Below are 22,129 nucleotides of genomic sequence, written 5' to 3' on the forward strand. Positions count from 1 at the left end.
GAACGATTTTACTCGTTCACGTATGCGGTAATTCGGCCCCTGACATCTTAAAACCTTCAAATCTGGCCGGATGTTAGCAGCTATTTTGCGTGAGACAACATTTAAATAACTCAGTCATGAAATAGGTCTAGCATCTGCTTGTTGGACTGTAAACGCCAGTCAATTTAATATTTGATAAGTTACTTCCTTAAGCACATGTTAAAAGCAAAAATAAATGTATTGGTTCATTTTTGAAATTGGTAAAAATTAATGGCTGGCACTGTTCGTTTTTCACCGCTGAAAACCCATGTTTTTCGCGATTACTTTTTGAAAAATAACACTGAAAAATAACAATTCTATTAAAATTTTGCAATAAATAAAGAGAGAATGTCCCACTGAATTAAATCAGCAAGTTTTTTCGCTTTGAAATCTATTATCTAAAAAAAGTAATCCTCGAAAAATATCTCGAAAAGCGAATATAATAAAAACAGCCCATAAAAATTTGTATACATTTTAAGATGTGACCAACTGCAATTAAGCTCCCATTTAAAAAACAATATGTAAAAAAAATAAAATCTTAAAATAACGGTTTCACCTCACAACCATTCCGTTCCCTGCATCCATACGAATGCACTAATTGACATAAGTAGCCATAATAACAATTTCACTTTCAAACACTTGGTAATAATTTTGCATAACCCCCGTTGTCTAGTTTCTAAATATTTTTTTATAAATTATTAAAGAATAGTTACAATTTTAACATAAAAAATGTCTAAAGCCGCTGGCAAATTAAAAACTATGAAGAAAGGTATGGAGAAAATTACACATACCACAAAACTAAAAACCAATATTCCTGCGGGTATGGCTGCAGCCGGCCCACCACTGGGCCCAATGTTGGGACAGGTATTTGGGTTTGACTTTTTGATAATTTTATAAAATAACATGCTTTTGGTATCGTTCCCAGCGAGCAATCAATATAGCTGCCTTTTGTAAGGACTTTAATACAAGAACGGCCGAAATGAAAGAAGGCGTTCCATTGCCTTGTCGAATTTCAGTAAACAGTGATCGTAGCTACAACTTAGTCATTCATTCTCCTCCGGCTACTTTCTTACTCAAACAAGCTGCTGGCATCCAAAGAGGTGCAATGAATGCGGGTAAAGAAGTATCTGGTATGATAACGTTGAAGCATTTATATGAAATTGCTGCTATTAAAATCCAAGACCCTCCCAACGCTTTATTAACCATGCAGGTATATTTATATAAACATGCATTATAACAAATGTTATATTTATTTATTTATTTTACTTTGCTCCAATTATCAGCAAATGTGCGAAATGTTAGTGGGTATAGCTCGTACTTGTGGCATCAAAATCGTTCGTGACTTAAAAGCCGAAGATTATGCCGTATTTCTAGAAGAACGACGTGCTGTGGTTGAAGCTCAGAGACGAGAGCTACAAGAAAAGCGCGAAGCAAAAATGTTACGCACTGGTTAAAGTAAAATTTGATATATTTTATTGTTATAAATATACGTCTATACATTGTTAAGAAAGCTTTAGTCAAATCCAATTCTTTTCCTATCCTTAGCTGCATTCTTCTTGCGGCGTTTTTCCAGATGTTTGGTTAGTTTTCCCTTCTCCATTAAATCCTCAAATTGTGCAACCAACTCTTTTGCTCTTCTTTCCTCTGAAATAAAAGTATAAATAACAAAATGTTGCATATATACAAAATGAGACATACTCTTCGTAACAAAATGAGGCTGTCTTCCTTCGGCTATTGCCTTTTGTACTTCTTTTTGTTCTTCCTTTAGTTGCTGTTGTTTCTGATGCCACTTGTTTTCCTCCACATTTTTGTTTATAAGTCTCTGTATGGTTTTTTTGATATCTTGTCTTTCTTCATCATCAGTGGCCTTATTTAATGCCGACTTCAAGTGCTGCACCTCTTTTTCACGTATTTCACTAACGAATTTGTAATTTTCCTTAAACTTTTTGACATCATAGTCACCTGCCCTTTCGTCGAACCTGGGATCTCTTATGTCATGGTCCTTTTTACGCTTCAAACGCATTTCAGCGCCTAGAAATGGGACCTGACGCGTTGAAGTCTGTTCCCTAGGGCGATTTTTATTCAGACGTTTGAAATCTTGTTTATCCTTTTTCAACTTGGCATTTTTAGAGCGATTTTCAATTCCTAAAACCGCCTCCTTGTAAATCTTCGATCCCAATTCCTCTTTGAGTTTCATGATTTCCTCAAAAGACATGGATTTAAGATCTTCGCGTATTTCATTCTAGACAGTGAAAAAGTTTTATTATATCTTTATTTTAAAAATAAATTTGGGTAAACCTTACTCTTTGTTGCTCATCATCGTCATCAGATGAACTGTGATCTTCAGAGGAGGAAATCATTTCTTAATTATAATTATTTTTTATTTATTTTGATGCCAGAAATTCACGTGCTGCATCCAGTGTTTTTGTAAACAGAAAACAGATGTTAATTTCGCTTACCAACACTTTTTGAAGACGCAGCTGAAGTTTTTGGACAAACAACGCGGCCGTCGTATTTACGTGACGTATTGTTGCATGTAGCTGTTCAAAGTGCCTTTTACAAAAGTGTTATGGCTGGTACTATGTTCGTTTTTCACCGTTGAAAACCTTTTTCGCGATTACTTTTTTGAAACAACATGAAAATAACAATGATAAAATAAAATTTTTATTAAAATTTTTATATAAGTAATGAGGGAATGTCCCACTGAACAAAATCATTAAGTTTTTTGCTTTAAAATCTATTATTTCAAAAAAGTAATCGGCGAAAAACGGTTATAGTACCAGCCTTTAGTAATTAATAACTATTAAAGGCTGGTACTATATTCGCTTTTCGCGTTATTTTTCTGCGACTACTTTTTATAGATAAAAGATTTTAAATTGCTGATTTTATTCAGTTGGACATTCTCTAATAACATTTGGTAAGATTTTAATAAAACTGTTATTTTATCATTGAGATTTTTGTAGTATTTCATGAAAATAATCGCGATTAACATGGGTTTTAAACAGTGAAAAACGAACATAGTACCAGCCATAAATAAGAAAAATACAAAAACTAAGCTCACAAAAGTCTTACATCGGTGTTCACAAAACTTAATGCATCTTTAAAGTAGATCCGTCCTAATGGCCCTTTCCATATTTTTGTACTAAATTTTGTAGCCAAGACTACATTTTTATTTACGCCACCGCCACTGATTAGGTTACGATTTAGTGTTGCCAACGTTTTATTGTACCAACTAATTAGAGCACTAAATACTGACAATATAAATATTTTTATTTTCATCGAAATTTTTACGAGATAAACATGGAAAGTTTGGCAATAACTTATCAAGATCTAATTAGCTACCTTATTAAAACGAAGGTAAGTAGAAAACATATAGCATGTAACAATATTCGTTTCATCGGACCACTTGAATTGTATGCCTTGCAGAGCTTAGTTCCAGAGTCTTTTTACTTGGAGCAAAATGGTAAACGTTTGCAAAGTGACCCCACTGAAGATGTTCCAGTATACATTCGTTTCCGTTTATTGGGTGGAAAAGGTGGGTTTGGTTCCATGCTTAGGGCCATTGGAGCACAAATTGAAAAAACTACCAACAGGGAAGCTTGCAGAGACCTTAGTGGACGAAGGCTTCGAGATATTAATGAGGAGAAGCGACTAAAAGCCTGGTTAGACAAACAAGGTGAAAGGGAACGCGAGGCAGAAGAGAGAAAGAAACGTAAAATTGAAAAACTATTAGCTGTTCCCAAACATGAGTTCAAAGATAAGGAATATGAAGAGGCACGTTCAAAACTAACTGAGAAAGTTTGTGATGCAGTAGAAGAGGGTTTTAAAAAGGCTGCAACGAGTGGTCCAAAAGACAATTTAAAACGCAAACATGAGCCATCAACTTCCCAACAGGCAGCAGCCAAAGCAAAAGCAAAAAAACCAGCCCTATGGATCGATGATGATCTATCGGGAGACTCCGAAGACAGCTCAGATGATGGCGACAATAATTCCCATAAGGTCCCAAAAAAACGCAATGAATCTAATCCCCCAGTTTCAAGCGACGCCAATGAGAAGCCAGCAACGACTACGGAAACATCTCCAGGTGAAGAAACGACGAGTTCGTCTGACTCGGAATCCTTATCTGTAGTGAGCAAATAAAACTATAAGCTATTATTAACGTACATATGAATTTCATTAAAATTATTGAATAAACATCCAATTTCTTAAATATAAGATAACTAATTTAATTAATGCCAGTTAAATACATAATCTATTGGTTATTGTCAAACTGAGATGAAACCCACGCCAAGCCCCATTTAAGATTTGTAAGCATAAACTTAAGAGCTTTCGTCCATTGCTCCTCAGAATTGAACTGAATTCTGTAAAAAGAAACAGGAATGTAGTGACAGTAATATATATTCACTGCATGGTAATGCTTACTTTATCGAATACGAATTTCCTGTTGAGGGATCTATAATTTTTCCCTTTTCCATTTTATATGGCAGCAGGAATTCTGGATCTCGCTTCTCCACCTCCTGTTGGAACTGTGTTAGGCAATCAAGGAAAGCAACCATTGCTGCATCAAATTTAGTATCCCAAAAAAATTTAAAGCCACCAGTGCCGTACAAGGGAAGTTCACGATTTTCTCCCAAGACTTCAACGTACGAGTGATTACCAAATGGTACAATTCTGTAACGCTCAAAAGTCAAGCCAATTTTGCGAGCCAAAGCACAGAGTAATAATACTGTTTGACCCCAGGCAGCATTTATTTCAGACCAATCAACGGACGCAGAAGGTAATCGCCCTAAACGGAAATTATTTATTGTGCCAAAATGACCAGCATGCCAAATGTGAAATGTAATATTGAAAATGTTGGCATCTTTAAGCTTTTCCAGTTGCTGTTCTGCATATGCTATTTGGCACTCTAGACTCCTCTTATCGTCCTCGGTGAGCATTAGTTCCCGTCGATGTTTGGTATACTCTCGCCAGTAGCTCGCTTCTTGATCCTGCAATTTTTGCTTTTCTTTTTCCTCATTTTCTATGGCTGCATTTAAACCTTGTTCCTCTACTTTTAGATCGCTCAACTGATTGAGCAGTTTTTGCTCGTTTTCTTTGAGTTCAGCCAATTCCTTTTCCAATTCGGCAACATTTGGACAATCCTGTTGTTGTTCCAAATGTTTCAAATAGTTTTTATAGTCACTCCACTCGTCCTCTGCAATCTTCAATTCTCTATCCATGATTTCCAGCATGGAATCGGCACATTCTTCACACAATGGATGGTCTATTTCGGAGTTTGATGATAAACAATCAAATAACTCGGCCTTCAACTTAAAAGCTGCACTCCATTTTTTATTATCGCGGCCATCGGATACCAACATAAAACCTGTGCCATTTATGGAGTCTGTTAGGCGATATGGTGGTACAAAATGATCAAAACTGTTATCCTGGGCATCGATCGTGTTCACATTGCTTGCATATATGGGCACTGGTTGGTTGGATGCAACTGTTAGTAACCTCAAGAAATAGAATAATGTTTGGAAAACTTACATGACAGCTCTGCCAATGCATGGACACTTATGTTTTCCAAAGTTTCATCTAATACTATCGGTTGTAAGCATCTCTGACAAGCAAATGACACTGGAACTTTTTCTATATCAGCCACTTGGCTCATTTTAATACGAGTTTACAAAAATAACTTCTTTGTTTTTCCAATCCAATTGGATATTTGCAAACTTTTTTTGTTTACCAAATATTGTCAATAACATCTGATGATCTTACCTAAAATATAACGCAAGACAGACATTTGTCAAATTTGACCATAAAATAGTAGACAGGATTAATAACATAATTACGAAGGTATAGTCATGGCACTAGGCTGCCAAATATCTGGATACTTCCTAATTGACATTCTAGTTACGAAAATTTTTTAAAACCAAACAAAGCATTCCACGTTTATTTGCATTTTGATGTGCAGAAGGCACAATATTAATAGATTTGTGATTATAAAAGTGTAAATTATAAATTAAAATAAAGAAAGTGTAAACAAATCTACAAAATGTGAGAACCCTTAAAAATCTAAACAAACTGTTTGATATTCTAATGAGATTTGGGTGAAACTCTGAAATCGCAAAAATTTATCAGCCCAGCTGATTTATCTTATATAAATTTTCCCAGGCTCTGCTGGTAAAAATATAGTAGGTAATTTTTATCTACTTTATGAACATCATGTTAATTTCAGTTTAATTATTGTTTCATTGTTTTTTAGCCGTGCGACACGTTTTCCAGGTTTCGTAATTCCATTACGTTTTCCGTTACGTCATCGATCCACTAAACGGCGAATTAGCGTTTGATTGCTTCTCTGTCAAAATCAAGCAGCTGTTGTCCATATTCCCACACGCCAAAATACTTAAAAAAGATAAAAATTAAAAGAATTATTATAAAAGTTTGTTAAATCAGTATTATATTTATAAAATAGAGGTAATATATATTGATCTTTATTTTAGCCTCACATTTAATCTGAGTTTAAAACCATCGGCGAAATTTTCAGATCACTGTTACGCAAATAAACAAAGAAAAATTAAAAACAAACAAAAACGAAAACTAGCGACAAGGTTACAGCATTGCCGCCACTGATAAGAAGTCTTCACAGTTTTTTTGGGACTCACAATAAAAAAACTAACCCAATTTTCCGGCTTCTGAATAAGAAAGCATTTACCAAGCGCTCATTCTGTTTTGTAGCCTCGTAAGAGGGAGACGTGAATTTCTTTCAGCGCACAACATTAATTGAAAGATATTGCTTTAAGTGGATGGTGAATTAAAAAAGTGCCTGACATTGAAATATTTGTTAACCAAACACAAGGATACATTAATCAAAATGGTTTCCTACTTTATACCTCGTGGTCGTTTTCTTATGAAAGCCGGAAACTGGAGGCAAGTTCATCAGAAGCATCAGCAACAAGCTCAACAACAAAGCGTGAGATGGCCTCTGATTAAAAGCTTCCGCCAATCATTCTCGCAAAAGGTTGCACCGAACGATACAAAAGTTGAGGCTCTCATAAAAACACCCAACCAGTTTGGCAAACAACAAACACGTACTCCTCCTTCCGTAAACAGCAAACGTCAACAGGATTTGCAAAAGCAGCGCTTAAATATTTGGCTGCGATGGACTGGATTACTTTTAAAATGGGCTCCTGTAGGAATATGTGTGTTTGGAGCGATTGAATGGCAATTGCACAAACAATCCGTTGTCAGAGATCAATTGCCCCACACAGCTTCAGAGTTCCAATCGAAAGTTTATTGTTCTTTGCCACTGAGACTGTTGAGCAGAGCATGGGGATGGTTGGCTGCTTGCTATATACCGGAAAATCTAAGACCTTTTATTTACGGAATGTATTCAAATGCTTTTGGTGTTAATATTGAGGAGGCGCTGTATCCTGATTTTAAACACTACAACAGTTTATCGGAGTTTTTTACCCGACCTTTAAAGGATGGTGTAAGGCCAATAGATGCTGCGGCACCTTTAGTATCACCAGCGGATGGAAAAGTATTACATTTTGGGGCGGCCTCAAAGTCCCTTATAGAACAAGTGAAAGGAGTGAATTATAGCTTGATAGATTTTTTGGGACCTGCTTCTTGGGTAGAGGGTAAAACCATAAAAGAAGAAGATTATGCTGAGAGTATCAAACATAAAAAGGATGGCACTACCAATCTGTATCAGTGTGTTATTTATTTAGCACCAGGAGATTATCATCGATTCCATTCCCCCACCGAGTGGCAGGCTGAATTACGCAGGCATTTTACTGGAGAATTGTTGTCTGTAAGTCCGAAAATTGCCACCTGGTTGCCTGGACTTTTTTGCCTAAACGAACGTGCCTTGTATTTGGGCCAATGGAAATATGGTTTCTTCAGCTATACCGCAGTTGGTGCCACCAATGTAGGCTCCATGCAATTTGTTATGGATGAACAGTTGAAAACAAATCGTTGGGTGGGATGGAAGACCAGACGTGGCTATGAGGAATTGGCGTTAGACGAAAAGAAAATATTGAAGAAGGGCGATTTGGTAGGCTTATTCAATATGGGCAGTACGATAGTGTTACTCTTTGAGGCGCCCTCCAATTTCCAATTTAATATTGAGGCAGGTCAGAAAATCAAAGTTGGTGAACCATTGGGCCATATAATTTAGAAAAGCACATAGAAGAAAAAACTTGTATACTACTTATGATTGCTGCTTGCATAGCAGCTTCGCAAGGAATTGTTCGAAGACAACAACTGATTTCATATGAACCCAAGAGGCTTTGCAAAAATGTGTGTTACATATGATATTTACCTATGTGTACATAAAGGAATCGACAAAACTGTTATAATCTAGGCGCAAAATAATTTCGAGTCTATACTTAGGAACTTACCAAGACAATTACAATATGAAAATAATACCCCTTTTCTACTTAAGGGAGTGAGTGATTTGTTATCTACACAACCAAAAGGATTATATTGTGATTTAATATTAATACCCTACATACTTACTCAAGGCAATGACGACTCATAACCAAAAAAATTGCATACCTCTATTCATAATAGAAAATCTAATTGAGAGTTATATCACATGAACAATTTATCTTCAAGTTTTCGTAATTACAAATTGTGCTAATATTTGGTAAAGAAAAAATCATTAAATTGACTGCTCTACAGATAATTAAAATGAAGAAAGGTTTGCCATTTGGGTAATGTACTCGCCCTAAGTGCCTTGCGATAAGCAAAGAAACACAAAATTAACTTATTTAATTTTAAGCCTAAATTATCAATATGTTTTTTTTTACAGAATAAGAAGTTAGAATTGTTAAAGCAATCTTCTAATATATTAGTAGTTTGTAACTTGTTTTTATTTTTTAACATAACTTGTATGAATATCGTTTGCAAACGAAAAACTTAGCTAAGTGTATAAATTTCAGCTACTACATGATCATCCTAATGGGTGAACCATAACTTATGTAAATGATAAAATAAATAAATTTTAATGTATTTTTTATAAGGCATATAACTCTGCGAATTTGTTCTAATATAGTTTCAAAATGCATTATAGAAAATTAAAAAAAAAAAATAAAGTTTGTTACAAAGCATATGCATACATTTTGTTTCCTTTTAATGTGATTTTACAATAGCAATATCTCGTTTTCTCTTAACAAGAAGTCAAATCAAATGTTTAGGTGGCCGAAGATGGAATCAAAGATTTCATGGATGAATGAAGTCAATTTACCTAAGCGCTTTGTACTTTGATTTTGTGCGTTTCTTTCCCATTTTTAACAGCAAGTTCCAAGAGTTTTCTTTAGCACTATCTTTCCATTATTTTGTCGGTCCTTCCTGCTACGAAGTGTAACCAATTCAAACGTTAAAATTAGTTTTTATGTGAAAAGTTTTTTTTTTCATTGTTTTAAATGTCAAAAATGTGTGGAAGAAATATGACCACCTTATGCCCTTGACTATCGTTCTGAGTTGGTTAATACGAGTTGCAAGCTGCACGAAAGTAATCTGCCGGTATTTTGATACATTCCTTTTACAATAGCTTTCGTCAAAGCATCCTTACTGACATATTTTTATACCCACCACCAAAGCATGGGGGCATATTCATTTTGTAATTCCGTTTGCAAACATCGAAATATCCATTTCCGACCCTATAAAGAATATATATTCTTGATCTGCGTAAAAATCTAAGACGATCTAGCCATGTCCGTCCGCCTGTCTGTTGAAATCGCGCTACAGTCTTTAAAAATAGAGATATTGAGCTCAACCTTTGCACAAATTCTTTTTTTGTCCAGAAGCTGGTTATGTTCGAAGATGGGCTATATCGGACTATATCTTGATATAGCCCCCATATAGACCGATTAGCCGATTTAGGGTCTTAAGCCCATAAAAGCTACATTTATTATCCGATTTTGCTGAAATTTGGGACTGTGAAGTGTGTTAGGCCAGTCGACATCCTTCTTTAATTTGGCCCAGATCGGTCCAGATTTGGATATAGCTGTCACATAGACTGATCTCTCGATTTAAGGTCTTGGGCCCATAAAAGGCGCATTTATTTTCCGATTTTGCCAAAATTTAACACAGTTAGGCCCTTCAACACTCATCTTCAATTTGGCTCAGATCGGTTCAGATTTGGAAATAGCTGCAATATAGACCGATTTCTCGATATAAATTATGGCCCATAAAAGGCGCATATATTGTCCGATTTCGCCGAAATTTAGGACAGTGAGTGGCGTTAGGTTCTTCGATAACTTGGCCCAGTTCGGTCCGGATTTGGATATAGCTGCCACATATAACGATCTATCGATTTAAGGTTTTGGGCCCATAAAAGGCACATTTATTGTCCAATTTCGCCGAAATTTGGAACAGTGAGTTGTGTTAGGCCCTTCGTCAGCCCTCTTCAATTTGGCCCAGATCGGTTCAGATTTGGATATAGCTGTCATATAAACAGTTCTCTCAATTTAAAGCCTTGGCCCCATAAAATGCGAATTTATAATCCGATTTCGCTGAAATTTGACACAGTGACCTATGTTAGGCTTTTTGGCATCCGTGTTGTATATTATGCATTTCTTACCGGATTATGACGAAAGGTGGTTTACATTTATAACCGACGTGGTGGGTATCCAAAGTTCGGCCCAGCCGAACTTAACGCCTTATCGAATTAGAAGGTGATTCTGAGTCGATCGGTATACTTATCAATGAATCTATCTCTCTTCCTTTTGGGTGTTACAAACTAATTCACTAAGTTATAATACCCTGTACCACAGTAGTGGTGTATGTTATAAAAAGATGTTCTGAGAGTGTTGATCACTAAACTAGAAAATTCCCTGAATATATAAAAGTTACAATTGTTATTGTTGTTTGCAACCATGTTCGCTGTAAAATTGAATAATTTTGCGGCTATACTGATCCGGCCGTCATCTCCAGGCGGTTAGTGCTGTTCGTCTTCCTGAATCCATGGTAGTGAACTGCTGGAAGAAGCGAATTATTTAAATTGGGCCTTGAGAGAATCTTTCCGCAGTTCTTTAATGGAATGTTGGTGGGAAAATGTTAAACATGCAAGGGCATGTTAAGATCATTCTGCGTTGTCTTACAAGTTTAATATTCAGACATGACTTAAACACATTTCAATAATTAATGTATTATTTCATAGCATTTTTTTATTAATGACGCCCAAGGCGGATTTAAAAAGGTGGTCTCACGCAAACAGCTGTTAACAGCCGGCCAGGTTTGACGGTATTAAGATGTCAGATTTGTGTTTGCATTCTCTTTGTTGTTATCTTCTTTCCGGCATATTCTCTGCTCGTGTACGCACACGTATACACACACGCTCACAAATTTCTTTGTGTGTGTTGGAAAAACGTCGATAAGCTTGAATGCAAAATGGCGGATTGCACCATATGGTTTGTGGTCGTTGTACAAATGAGACCACCTTTAATTGTCTTGCCATGGTGACACCTTTTCCATTTCATCACAATTCCTGTAATATTGGCATAAGTAAATAGTGGTACCAGCATATCCGCCAAGGCAAACAGCACTTCCCCCATTAGTTCTTACAATCTTTGAAGGGTTTGTCAAGTTAAGGGGACTCGTTTCCTGTTTACTGCGCTTATCAATTTCCTTCGTTAATTCAAAGCATTTTTACATTTTTAGGGGTAGGTGCTAACCCGATGTCTAAACCTAGCATAGGAACTGCCTGAACCTTGTATTGGAGCTGCCTATCGAAGCGCAAAGTTCCAGTCCATGTGATGCTCGGAATAATGGTCAATACTTGAGGGCTGAATAGTAGTGGCTGCAAGAACACATAGAGGGCGAGGTTTTACAGAGTGCAATAAAAAAATGATGTGTGCATATGAAGAAAAAGCATTGATTGCATATTTTATCCAGGTTAACTTTAGCCTTTAGATAAATGAAAAACTAATAAAAATTGGAAAAACCTACAAAAATTGGACAGCCATGAAGCATTTGAAATTAAAAAAAGACCTTGTCCATTTAATTCATTCAATAAATGCAGAAAATTGGAATTATTAAGCTTCTAATTGATTGGAGAAATAATAGAGCCAATGTCCAATGTAGTTTGATATAAATACAAGTATGTAAATATGTATGCGGGTATATGTGGTCAATGGCAAGAGTGTCTACCGTAATAATCTGAAAACTATGAATGAATATCATATCAAATGTAGTACGAGTAGATGTTTTGTTTGAGAAAAGAAAAAATGAACCCGGACTTAAATTGAGCAGACCTCACGCCATACAATGTGACGTAGCGACATTAGATTAGATTTTTTACATTCATATGTATATGTATAATGTATGGATGTACATACATCCAAATATTCAAACAATGTCTGGAAGAAAAATTTTAGACAAGCAGATGTTTTCTGCCCCCATCCCAACTGATTCTTTGCTAATCAGAGGCTATGTATGATGTGTAGTTTGTGTACATAAGGTTTGATTGAAAATAAACCAGTAGCGGAATCTGGTATCGCCACCAGCATGGAAATATTTACTTATTTCATTTCGTGCAATGCGAAGCCATCAGGCCTATAAACAATCACACTATGCATAAGACGTACTTTTCTAACATAGGTTAAAAAACTACTCACATAAAATAAAAAACTTAAAAACTTTGAAAATGCAAAAACTGATACTGATTCTAGATAAAAAAAAAACTAAATAAAAAACAAATTATAAACAAATAAAAAACAAATTACTAAAAATTATAAGCAGTAACTAAAAAAACCTACTCAAAAAAGATCAACGTAATAAAAAAAATGATTAAAGCAAAATAAATAAAAATACTCTTCAAACAACTATTGATAGTCAATATTTATTTTCGAAATCTTTTCCAAAAGCAAATAAATCACAAAATTTTTATACATATTAATTTACCCAAGTGAGAATGTGCCAAGGATGGCCGGATAGAAACTAGAATATTCAACACCAAAACAAATCGTCTAAGATAAAAAATAGTCTAGGGTACAGATAATCAAAACAGGGTTATACCTATTCGTCCAGTTAACTAATTCAGGCTTCACAGAACTGCCGAATGTCGAGAGTACTAAGAGCTTGAAGGGAATCCAGGCACAGACATATATTTCGGAAAGGGAAAGGGACTCATATAAATCCCAGCATCCATCTGTTCATTACAAAAGAAGTCACGGATATTAATCCGCACTAACCACTATGGGCGTTTACCTAAGCCAGTGATCGGCTTGTTGTGCGCTCTATACACTAAAAAGTAGTGATATAAGAAACGCTCTAACGTCTTTTCATCTTCCTTACATGCATTCCACATGATATCACTTGCCGCACCTATCCTGCCATTATAGCGAAAGATATAATGATATTCTTCTTACTGCCTTTCAATAATGGCCTCGTCTTCTCACGATCCGGATCTCGCCATACGATTTTCGTCACCCTTCCGACAGTTTCAATACGATTTGCGTGGTGTTCATCATCATTACGAGAACCTTAGCTGGTAGCTACCGGCCGCATCCACAGATTGCGAAAAGGCGAGCTTAAATGGCGCCTTTAAATAATCACTGGTCATAAAGTTCCCGCGGCGATCGGCCCTAGGGACCAGATTTACTGCCCTGGTTGTTGTAGACCTGATGACCAACTTACTGTAAATACATCGAGTGTGGGCGTGCTTTCCGGAAAGCATTCCATCGCATGCATACCGTGATCTCTCGGATGTACGCCTGCAGGATGTATTATGGTCAGGCAGTCGGAAAGAGATCGCAGTCCCTCTGTCCTCATTACAGACCATTCTGCTCTCTAGTTTTAATCCATCCATGATACATGAACTTCCAGATGACAGTACCAGAGTTCAGTCAATGCAGCACTGTGCCGCTGGCAGCAGTGCCTCGCACTCGACCTCATGTCTTGTCTCAGGTATCCGATCCGAAACATATCCCATTACAACCAGGTGTCCTATCCTAGCTTCGATTATACCGTGAAGGTATGACCTGCTGCTATCCTCCATCCATTCTCTCATCGTTTTACCTCTCAGCAGATTTGTCTACTTAAGCACCCGAAGGAGATTTTATTTTCCGATTTGGTTGAAAGTTTGCATATGATGTTCTGTTATGATTTCTCACATGCGTACCTATGATGGAATGATTCAGACTGTCCATAACCATACATATAAACCAATCGGCGTTTGCATTTTACGTGTGACGTTTTATTATAGCTTTCAATATCCATCCAAATCGTGCATGGATCTATATAGGTTCCAACACAAAAAATAACTAACTGAAATATTCAACACCTACGATTTGAAATACTCCCTATAATGTGGCAGGATTCTATAGTGAATAGTGAATCCTGAGAATATGATTTATATTTATTTAGATTCAAAAGAAACGAAAATTATAGACGGTTTACGTTACGATCCGTTCGCTATGTACCCTATAATTATTTTTTCATGACTTGTGACTTGAAGTTTTCTTAAAAAAAAAAAAACTGATTGAATCTTCTATTTCATTACAACTCTAGACATTCAATCAACTACATTAAAATAGTATTTTCAAAAAAAAAAAATGACTGATAAAATTGAAATTGTTTATTATGAGTTCGTCAAAAGTTTACCTAACCATCCAGAGATGTTGTTAATAGATGTTCGCGAACCTCTTGAAATACAACAGACTGGTAGAATACCAACAAGCATAAATATTCCATTGTCTAATGTTAAATCGGCATTGGGCGATGACACGACACCCGAGGAGTTTAAATCGAAATACGGCAGAGATAAACCTTTGGAAAATACAACTGTAATTTTCTACTGCCGCTCGGGACGACGATCGCAGCAGGCAGCAGAGTTTGCAGTGGCATTGGGTTATACAAATGTGAAAAATTACAAGGGATCCTGGATTGATTGGGCGGAACATGAAGGTTTACCCAAATGATAACGATCAATGTATGTAGATTTAATGTGTTTGAGTAAATTGTTTTTTACTTTTAAACAAATAACTAATAAATAGTCAGTTCGTAACGGTTGTAGAAAACGTTAATGCTTAATTTTATTTATGGGCTGTTCACATTATGAGAAAATAACTATGTATGTCTGCTCGTACTCCTTTTGCTTATGCTGTTTTGCAAAATTAAATTTTTAACACTTCAACACAAATTTCATGGTGCAGTATTGTAAAAATTTATTTCCTCTGGTTTCTGCTGCAAAGTTTTAATTATTTTTTTTTTAAGAAAAAACTTGTTTTTTGTCATTACTCAGCGCTGTATTCATTTGACACAATTAAGGAACTTATTTGGGCTCACATACTTAGAATGTCTCGTTTTTTGGCAAACGAGTCGTTTTTCCCTTACAAATTGTAAAGGGAAAACGACCCGCTTTCAGAACATTTTAAAGGCAGTACGAGTCGTTTGCCCAAAACAGCTTTGGTTTTGGAACATAGTATAACCTTCAAATAAAGATTAATACAACTTTTATGCAAGATTAATACTACTTTTATGATCCTTAATAAAATATAGTAACACTTATCCCTTATAAAATATTAAATCTAACAATTAATGCTTTTAGGCCATTAAATCACGTTTACACTTCTCATTAAAAACTATTTTTATGACTCAATCATCATGGCGAAACAATTAAAGGTGGTATCATTTGTAAAACCACAAATCATATGGTGCAATCCGCCATCTTGTCATCAAGGTGATCGACGTTTTGCCAACAAACACAAAGAAATTTGTCGCAACAGCCCAGTCATTTGCCATACGACTGAAAACATCTGCTTTATTGTTTTTCAGTACAAAGTAAAAAGAAAAGAAAAAAATACCGTCTAAATTTTCCTTATTTTCCTCATTTTTTGGCACCATTTATAGCAAGTTTAAAGACCTATGCTTTATTTAATGGAAAATTTGTAAAATATTAACATCAAACAGCAAGAAAAAATGGCAGTTTGAACCTAAATTTTGGGTTTACTAGAAGAGAAGACTAAGCAGTTTGCATATCGCGTAAAATTCCTAAAATCTTTGGTTCATACTTTTTTTCACTACTGTACACTATAGCAATAGTTAGTAAACACAGCAAAGTCACAACAATCCAGTAATTTGCCATACGACTGAAGACATCTGCTTTATTGTTTTTCACTACAAAGTAAAAAGAAAAGAAAAAACACCGGCTAAAGAAAGGTATAATTATATAATTAATTTTTAACAATATGTATAAATAAGCCATTGATTATTTCTTTAACAGAGTGTCCAACATGTCATGTAAATCATTGTTAAGCCGGTTAACAATTGTCAGGAACCTGTCCTTCCTAAAATATGGGTCAGCTATAAATTCGTCCACGAATCTATTAGCGAACACAACTCCAGTTATAAGTCACAAATATCAGACGAATTTTGCAAAACAATACTCCTCGAACGCCAATACCATACCCATAGTTTCATATGAGGAAATAAAGCAATTGCCAAAACAGCCTAAAAAACTACTGATCGATGTTCGGGAGCCAAAAGAATTGCAGGAGACCGGCCAAATTCCGACATCCATAAATATTCCGTTGGGAAAAGTTGCTGCAGAATTGGCACCAAACGTTGATGCTGGTGCTTTCAAAGCAAAATATGGACGTGATCTACCACAGAAAGATACCGAAATAATATTCCATTGTAAAATTGGCAAACGGTCTCTTAGTGCCGCTGAGATAGCAAAGAGTTTGGGTTATACAAATACAAAAAATTATTTGGGATCGTGGACAGAATGGGCTGAAAAAGAAGGTTTGCCAAAGTAGTGGCTATGCAGAATAGGAAACCATGTTCGAATAGAGAATGTATTTGAAGTCTTGAATAAATTGAAATTTAAAAACAAACAATTCCCACTGCATCGACACAGGATTGTTCCTAGGCAATGATTGTTTCTCCCCCGCAAACAGATGTTGGTGGTGGTGGTGGTAGTCAAAATTATATATAAATTACAATCAATATGACATTGTATGTCTACACTGCAAAATTGCTTAAATTGGTCTAAGCAAATTTTGGCAAGAATATTTCACGTAAGGTACAACGAGTATACTTCTTATGTAAATGCTGTCAATGTACAATAAGTGCCCAATGATAACGGACCTCCTTTTTATTTTCGAGGCCGAACGAATTGCCGCAGAGCAACACATTTTTTTGTAGAAAAAGTATAACCCAGAACACACCCGATTGATTTACGCAAATTTGCCCATGAACATTCCCTTAAGGAATAATATCACTGCTTGGGATACACCAAAGGCTAGTTAAAATTGAAACTAAGAACCCGCAGTAGTAAGCAGTGCTTGCCACCAAGTCAGTCACCGGGACGCTTTTAATGGAACATAAACCTATAAAGAAAAACCTCCAAAAACTTGATCTTTTATATAAAAATTTATATAAGGCATTGATTATAGATTACAACTCAACTACAGCCGCGTTGCAGGAGATAAAACCATGCAATAAAAGCTAGGAAAAACGTCTTAATTTAGGCCAGGCTATCCTTGCGAACCCACCAGCATGGATTCTGCTAAAAATTTACACAAAATAAACTCAGTTGAAGGGAATAATTTTACTTAACAAATTTCAGCCAACCCAGACAAAAATTGAAGCATCTTGAAGCCATACAAGGCTAATCGGGATATCGGTTTATATGAGATTTGGACAGTACTTGGTACAGTTGTTGGAAATCGTAACTGAACACTACCTGCAGAATTTTAGCCAAATCAGATGACAACTGCGGTTTGTAGGCGTAAAGCCGAAGGACCACTTTATATGGGAGCTATATACAAATCGATATAGTCCATTTGCAATCCCCAACGACCTACATCAATAGGAATTTTCAACCGAATATCTTTATTCGTTCGACCGCTATTGTGATTTCGATCGACGGACGGATGGAGGGACGGAAATGGCTAGATGGACTGAGAATGTCGATACCATCAAGAACTTTATAGGGTGGCCAATCCATATTTTGAGGTTTTACAAACGGAATGACTAGATTAGTATACCCTATCCTATGGTTGTTGTACACTGAGGCGACAGCCCGTGCCGATGGAATACTCCATCGGGCCAATCCGGTATGTACAACCGGCTGCCTATGGTTATAGGTATTATTATCATAAAGACCATAGGAAGACGATTCGGGAGATAGATTTTTATAGAAACTATATAGGTAACAGCCCGACAATAGTGCAAAATTTCTGCTAAATGGGACAATTGAGGCTACCAGAAGCTATATTATTATATAGAAGCTTTATCACACGCGATAAATTTAAGAAAAATCGATCAACAACTTCTATGGGCTCAAGAAGTCAAATCAAAGGACACTTTATATGGAAGCTACATATAGATCTGAACCGATATCGCCCATTCGGTTCATCAATAGAAAGTCTGTGCAAAATTCCAATCGGCAATATTACACGTTCGAACGCTTTCGTTATTTCCACAGACGGATGGAAGGATATGGCTAGTTCGTCTAGGAAAGTCAAGGCGTTAAAGAATATATATACTTTATGGGGTAATGTAAATTTGCTCATGAAAATTCCATTAAGGAATAGGGGTAAACTTCTCACATGGTTTCTGTGCATGGCATAGTACATGACAAGTTGCCAGGCATTGGGAGGGGAAACCCACCGCTGAAATTTTTTTCTAATGTTCTCGGCAGGATTCTAACCTAGGCGGACATGCAAACGGTGAGGTAGAAGACAAAAATTTCCAGGTGTTACAAACAAAATGACAAAATTGGTTTCACCCATCCTATGGTGATTGCAAGAAAAGAATAAAAACAAATAGATTTCATTTAAATTTTATGTTTTATTTAAGTAATAACTAAAAGTTAAAATATTATTTTAGTTTTAATTTAACTAAACAACAAAGGCGTAAGCCTCTCTAAGATCTATTTAACGGTAAATCACTTAAACATAAACCAGTCTTTTAAGAAAATTGTTTAAAATCTAATTTTACATTTGATTTCTAACTTAATCGACTTCTTCAACTGTGGGACCTTTGTAACCACCACTGCCAAAACCTCCAGACTGTTGCCCGCAATTGTTGCCACTTCCTCCTCCATTGGCCTGTTGATGCATGCGAGTCATAACCGGTTGGCAGATTTTGGTCAACTCTTGCATTTTGTATTCGAATTCTTCCTTCTCAGCTGTGGTGTTGCCATCCAGCCATTGAATGGTTTCTTTGCATTTCTCCATAACTCGATCTTTGTCTGAATGCGGAATTTTATCACCGGCATCTTCGACAGCCTGCTTGACACTGAAGACATACGACTCCAATTGATTACGGGCGGCAATACGTTGACGATGCTTCTCATCCTCTTCGGCATAGCGCTCCGCCTCGTTCACCATACGATCTATATCGGCCTGTGACAAACGACCCTTATCGTTCTTAATGACTATATTTTTTGCATTACCAGTGCTCATCTCCTTGGCTGTCACATTCAGAATGCCATTGGCATCTAGATCAAAGGTAACATCGACTTTGGGCACTCCACGAGGTGCTGGAGGTATGCCCGTCAAATTGAACGTTCCCAGAAGATTGTTGTCCTTGGTCATGGCACGTTCACCTTCGAAGACCTGAATGGTAACGGCTGGCTGGTTGTCTGCATAGGTGGTAAATGTCTTGGATTGTTTGCATGGAATGCGTGAGTTGCGTTCAATCAATTTGGTCATAACACCACCTGCTGTTTCTATGCCAAGTGAGAGGGGAGCCACATCAACCAATAGAACATCTTGAATGACACTGCTTTTATCTCCACTCAAAATAGCCGCTTGTATGGCAGCCCCATAGGCCACAGCTTCATCGGGATTTATGGACAAATTCAGGCTCTTGCCACAGAAGAATTGCTGCAACAGATTTTGTACCTTGGGAATACGTGTAGAGCCACCCACTAGTACAATGTCATGGACTTGATTCTTGTCCATTTTGGCATCGTTTAAAGCCTTCTCTACTGGCTGCAACGTGTTGCGGAACAAGTCTGAACACAATTCCTCGAAACGAGCTCGACTGATTTTCGTATAGAAATCAATGCCTTCGAACAGGGCACCCACCTCAATTGTAGCCTCGGTACTGGATGACAGGGTTCGTTTGGCCCGCTCCGCAGCGGACCGCAAACGTCTCAATGCACGTGGATTCGAACGCATGTCCTTTTTGTATTTGCGTTTAAATTCCTCAGCAAAATGATTGACTAGACGATTATCAAAGTCCTCACCGCCCAGATGAGTGTCGCCCGCAGTTGCTTTTACCTCGAACAGAGAACCCTCATCAATGGTTAGAATAGAGACATCGAAAGTACCACCACCAAGATCGAAAATGAGCACATTACGTTCTCCCTTCAAGTTCTTGTCCAGGCCGTAAGCCAAAGCGGCCGCTGTGGGTTCATTAATGATTCTTAAAACATTGAGGCCTGCAATGGCGCCTGCATCCTTTGTAGCTTGGCGTTGTGAGTCATTGAAATAGGCAGGTACTGTAATCACAGCATCTCGAATGGTGGTGCCCAAATATGATTCAGCTGTCTCCTTCATTTTCGTCAAGACCATAGAGCTGACTTCCTCTGGAGCAAAACGTTTCTGTTCACCCTTGAATTCGACACATATTTTGGGTTTGCCACAATCGTTCATCACCTTGAAGGGCCAATGTTTCATGTCATCTTGAATTTTGGGATCTTCAAATTTGCGACCAATCAAACGCTTGGCATCGAATACTGTGTTCTTGGGATTCATAGCTACTTGGTTCTTGGCGGCATCGCCAATCAAACGTTCCGTGTCGGAAAAGGCCACATAGCTGGGCGTTGTGCGATTGCCTTGGTCGTTGGCGATGATTTCCACTTTGCCATGTTGAAAGACACCAACGCAGGAGTAGGTTGTGCCCAAATCAATACCAATTGCAACCATTTTGATGTTATTTGCAACAAATGTCTTTTTAGTTTTTTTCAATAAAATTAACTTTTATTTCTAACTTCAACTTTGTAACGTTATATATTTTTCGGTTAGTTTTTCTTTTTGTTTGACGAGTTTGAACTACGCATCACTTCTTCTTCTCTTAGCGTCTTGCTGTTTTGATTTATTGTTATTAACTGATGCCTCAAGAGAGCCAACAACGGCTATTTATAGTCGATGCCACTGTGACCCACCATTGGTACTGAATGCAAGAGAAAATTCTATAGGAATTTTCTTGAACATTCTGGGGAATCTCGAATATTTTGGCACGTTCTCTTAAATGCTATTGTTGTTTAATTGTTTTGGGATTGTCTGACCCTATCTTCACCCTACAAGAATATGAAGAAAATCAAGTACATATAACTTTTAATATAGTTACGTGTACATACATATACTCATAAGTCATATGTACGTGTAGCTAATAATTAAATTATAATTACATTTCAAAGACAGCAAGTAACTGAAGCTATCGGTCCAAGGGGGAACAAATAGGTATTTTAGGAAGTTATTAAACCAATGAATTTACTGCGAACAAACCATCAAAGAGAATAAAACACTTTTTCTTTCATTTACATATGCACAACCGTTCCTTAACGAATATGTTAGATTTATAAAGAGCACGGTGCTGTGCTACTGTAGGGTGCTTAGGTGCGTTTCCACAAGAGCAAAAAAAACACTACATTTACATTTAATTTTCTCTTAGGCCACTCACACAGTGTGTACTCAGTGCACACACACACACACACACACACATATTTCCATTTCAGAGTTCAAAATTAACTGAGAAAACATAATACTGCCTCAGTTCATTACTCTTAAAATCCCCTATGACGTCCTTTTCTCTTTCTTGTTCTGAAAATCTTGACCTACCACCATATAATTGCGATTGTGTGTGCCTCATATGTGTGTAAATGCAAGTGAAATAGAAAGTTCAATATGGAAATCTAATGAAAGTTGTTTTAAAACGCATTAAATAGATAAATTCTATATAGATAAGAATTTGAATTGATAGATAATCTAAGAACATTCCGCAAGCAGAATTATGCTCTCATTTATTCAGTTACCTTTGTTTGCATTTTTTAAATATGCATTATATCATAATATAAGTATGAGTAAATTAAAAGAAAATAATGATGATATCGTTACAATAATTAAAAGTATTGATTTTCACCATGAATAAAAAAAATTTC

The 22,129-nt window shown here is 36.6% G+C and overlaps 8 protein-coding genes and 1 long non-coding RNA gene across 10 annotated transcripts; 5 read left to right on the forward strand and 4 right to left on the reverse strand.

The window, feature by feature from the left end:
• Positions 1-648: 648 nt before the first annotated feature.
• On the forward strand, positions 649-1,540 carry LOC106089315 (large ribosomal subunit protein uL11m). Its single transcript, XM_013255132.2, has 3 exons — positions 649-882; positions 944-1,228; positions 1,302-1,540. The coding sequence occupies exons 1-3, from the start codon at positions 748-750 to the stop codon at positions 1,470-1,472; spliced, it is 591 nt and encodes a 196-aa protein (XP_013110586.1). The 5' UTR covers positions 649-747; the 3' UTR covers positions 1,473-1,540.
• LOC106089314 (ribosomal RNA processing protein 36 homolog) lies at positions 1,469-2,439 on the reverse strand. The gene is made up of 3 exons (XM_013255131.2): positions 2,322-2,439; positions 1,717-2,260; positions 1,469-1,662 (listed from the first exon to the last, which is right to left on the reverse strand). Exons 1-3 carry the CDS (start codon positions 2,376-2,378, stop codon positions 1,532-1,534), a joined length of 732 nt encoding a protein of 243 aa, XP_013110585.2. The 5' UTR covers positions 2,379-2,439; the 3' UTR covers positions 1,469-1,531.
• Positions 2,440-3,234: 795 nt separating this feature from the next.
• Positions 3,235-4,238, forward strand: LOC106089313 (splicing regulator SDE2). The gene is made up of 2 exons (XM_013255130.2): positions 3,235-3,375; positions 3,445-4,238. The coding sequence occupies exons 1-2, from the start codon at positions 3,319-3,321 to the stop codon at positions 4,156-4,158; spliced, it is 771 nt and encodes a 256-aa protein (XP_013110584.2). The 5' UTR covers positions 3,235-3,318; the 3' UTR covers positions 4,159-4,238.
• LOC106089311 (beclin-1-like protein) lies at positions 4,171-5,759 on the reverse strand. The gene is made up of 3 exons (XM_013255129.2): positions 5,548-5,759; positions 4,441-5,485; positions 4,171-4,379 (listed from the first exon to the last, which is right to left on the reverse strand). The coding sequence occupies exons 1-3, from the start codon at positions 5,669-5,671 to the stop codon at positions 4,271-4,273; spliced, it is 1,278 nt and encodes a 425-aa protein (XP_013110583.2). The 5' UTR covers positions 5,672-5,759; the 3' UTR covers positions 4,171-4,270.
• A 473-nt stretch (positions 5,760-6,232) lies between these two features.
• LOC106089310 (uncharacterized) lies at positions 6,233-10,378 on the reverse strand. The gene is made up of 2 exons (XR_001221585.2): positions 9,254-10,378; positions 6,233-6,405 (listed from the first exon to the last, which is right to left on the reverse strand). It is a non-coding gene; the product is annotated as an uncharacterized LOC106089310 (long non-coding RNA).
• Positions 6,378-9,082, forward strand: LOC106089305 (phosphatidylserine decarboxylase proenzyme, mitochondrial). Of its 2 annotated transcripts, none has more exons than XM_059363898.1 (2): positions 6,378-6,442; positions 6,504-9,082. In XM_059363898.1, the coding sequence occupies exon 2, from the start codon at positions 6,875-6,877 to the stop codon at positions 8,180-8,182; it is 1,308 nt and encodes a 435-aa protein (XP_059219881.1). In that variant the 5' UTR covers positions 6,378-6,442; positions 6,504-6,874; the 3' UTR covers positions 8,183-9,082. The 2 variants fall into 2 exon arrangements, with proteins under 2 accessions (XP_059219881.1, XP_013110579.2); XM_013255125.2 differs by having other exon boundaries at positions 6,380-6,477; positions 6,548-9,082.
• A 4,120-nt stretch (positions 10,379-14,498) lies between the features above and the next one.
• Positions 14,499-15,035, forward strand: LOC106089307 (rhodanese domain-containing protein CG4456). Its single transcript, XM_013255127.2, has one exon. The coding sequence runs from the start codon at positions 14,565-14,567 to the stop codon at positions 14,928-14,930; it is 366 nt and encodes a 121-aa protein (XP_013110581.1). The 5' UTR covers positions 14,499-14,564; the 3' UTR covers positions 14,931-15,035.
• Positions 15,036-16,060: 1,025 nt separating this feature from the next.
• LOC106089306 (rhodanese domain-containing protein CG4456) lies at positions 16,061-16,850 on the forward strand. Its single transcript, XM_013255126.2, has 2 exons — positions 16,061-16,170; positions 16,235-16,850. Exon 2 carries the CDS (start codon positions 16,245-16,247, stop codon positions 16,767-16,769), a length of 525 nt encoding a protein of 174 aa, XP_013110580.1. The 5' UTR covers positions 16,061-16,170; positions 16,235-16,244; the 3' UTR covers positions 16,770-16,850.
• Positions 16,851-18,874: 2,024 nt separating this feature from the next.
• LOC106089302 (heat shock protein 68) lies at positions 18,875-20,946 on the reverse strand. The gene has a single exon (XM_013255122.2). The coding sequence runs from the start codon at positions 20,892-20,894 to the stop codon at positions 18,972-18,974; it is 1,923 nt and encodes a 640-aa protein (XP_013110576.2). The 5' UTR covers positions 20,895-20,946; the 3' UTR covers positions 18,875-18,971.
• Positions 20,947-22,129: the final 1,183 nt, after the last annotated feature.

This window comes from Stomoxys calcitrans, chromosome 2 (assembly GCF_963082655.1).
Source record: "Stomoxys calcitrans chromosome 2, idStoCalc2.1, whole genome shotgun sequence".
Taxonomy (NCBI): domain Eukaryota; kingdom Metazoa; phylum Arthropoda; class Insecta; order Diptera; family Muscidae; genus Stomoxys; species Stomoxys calcitrans.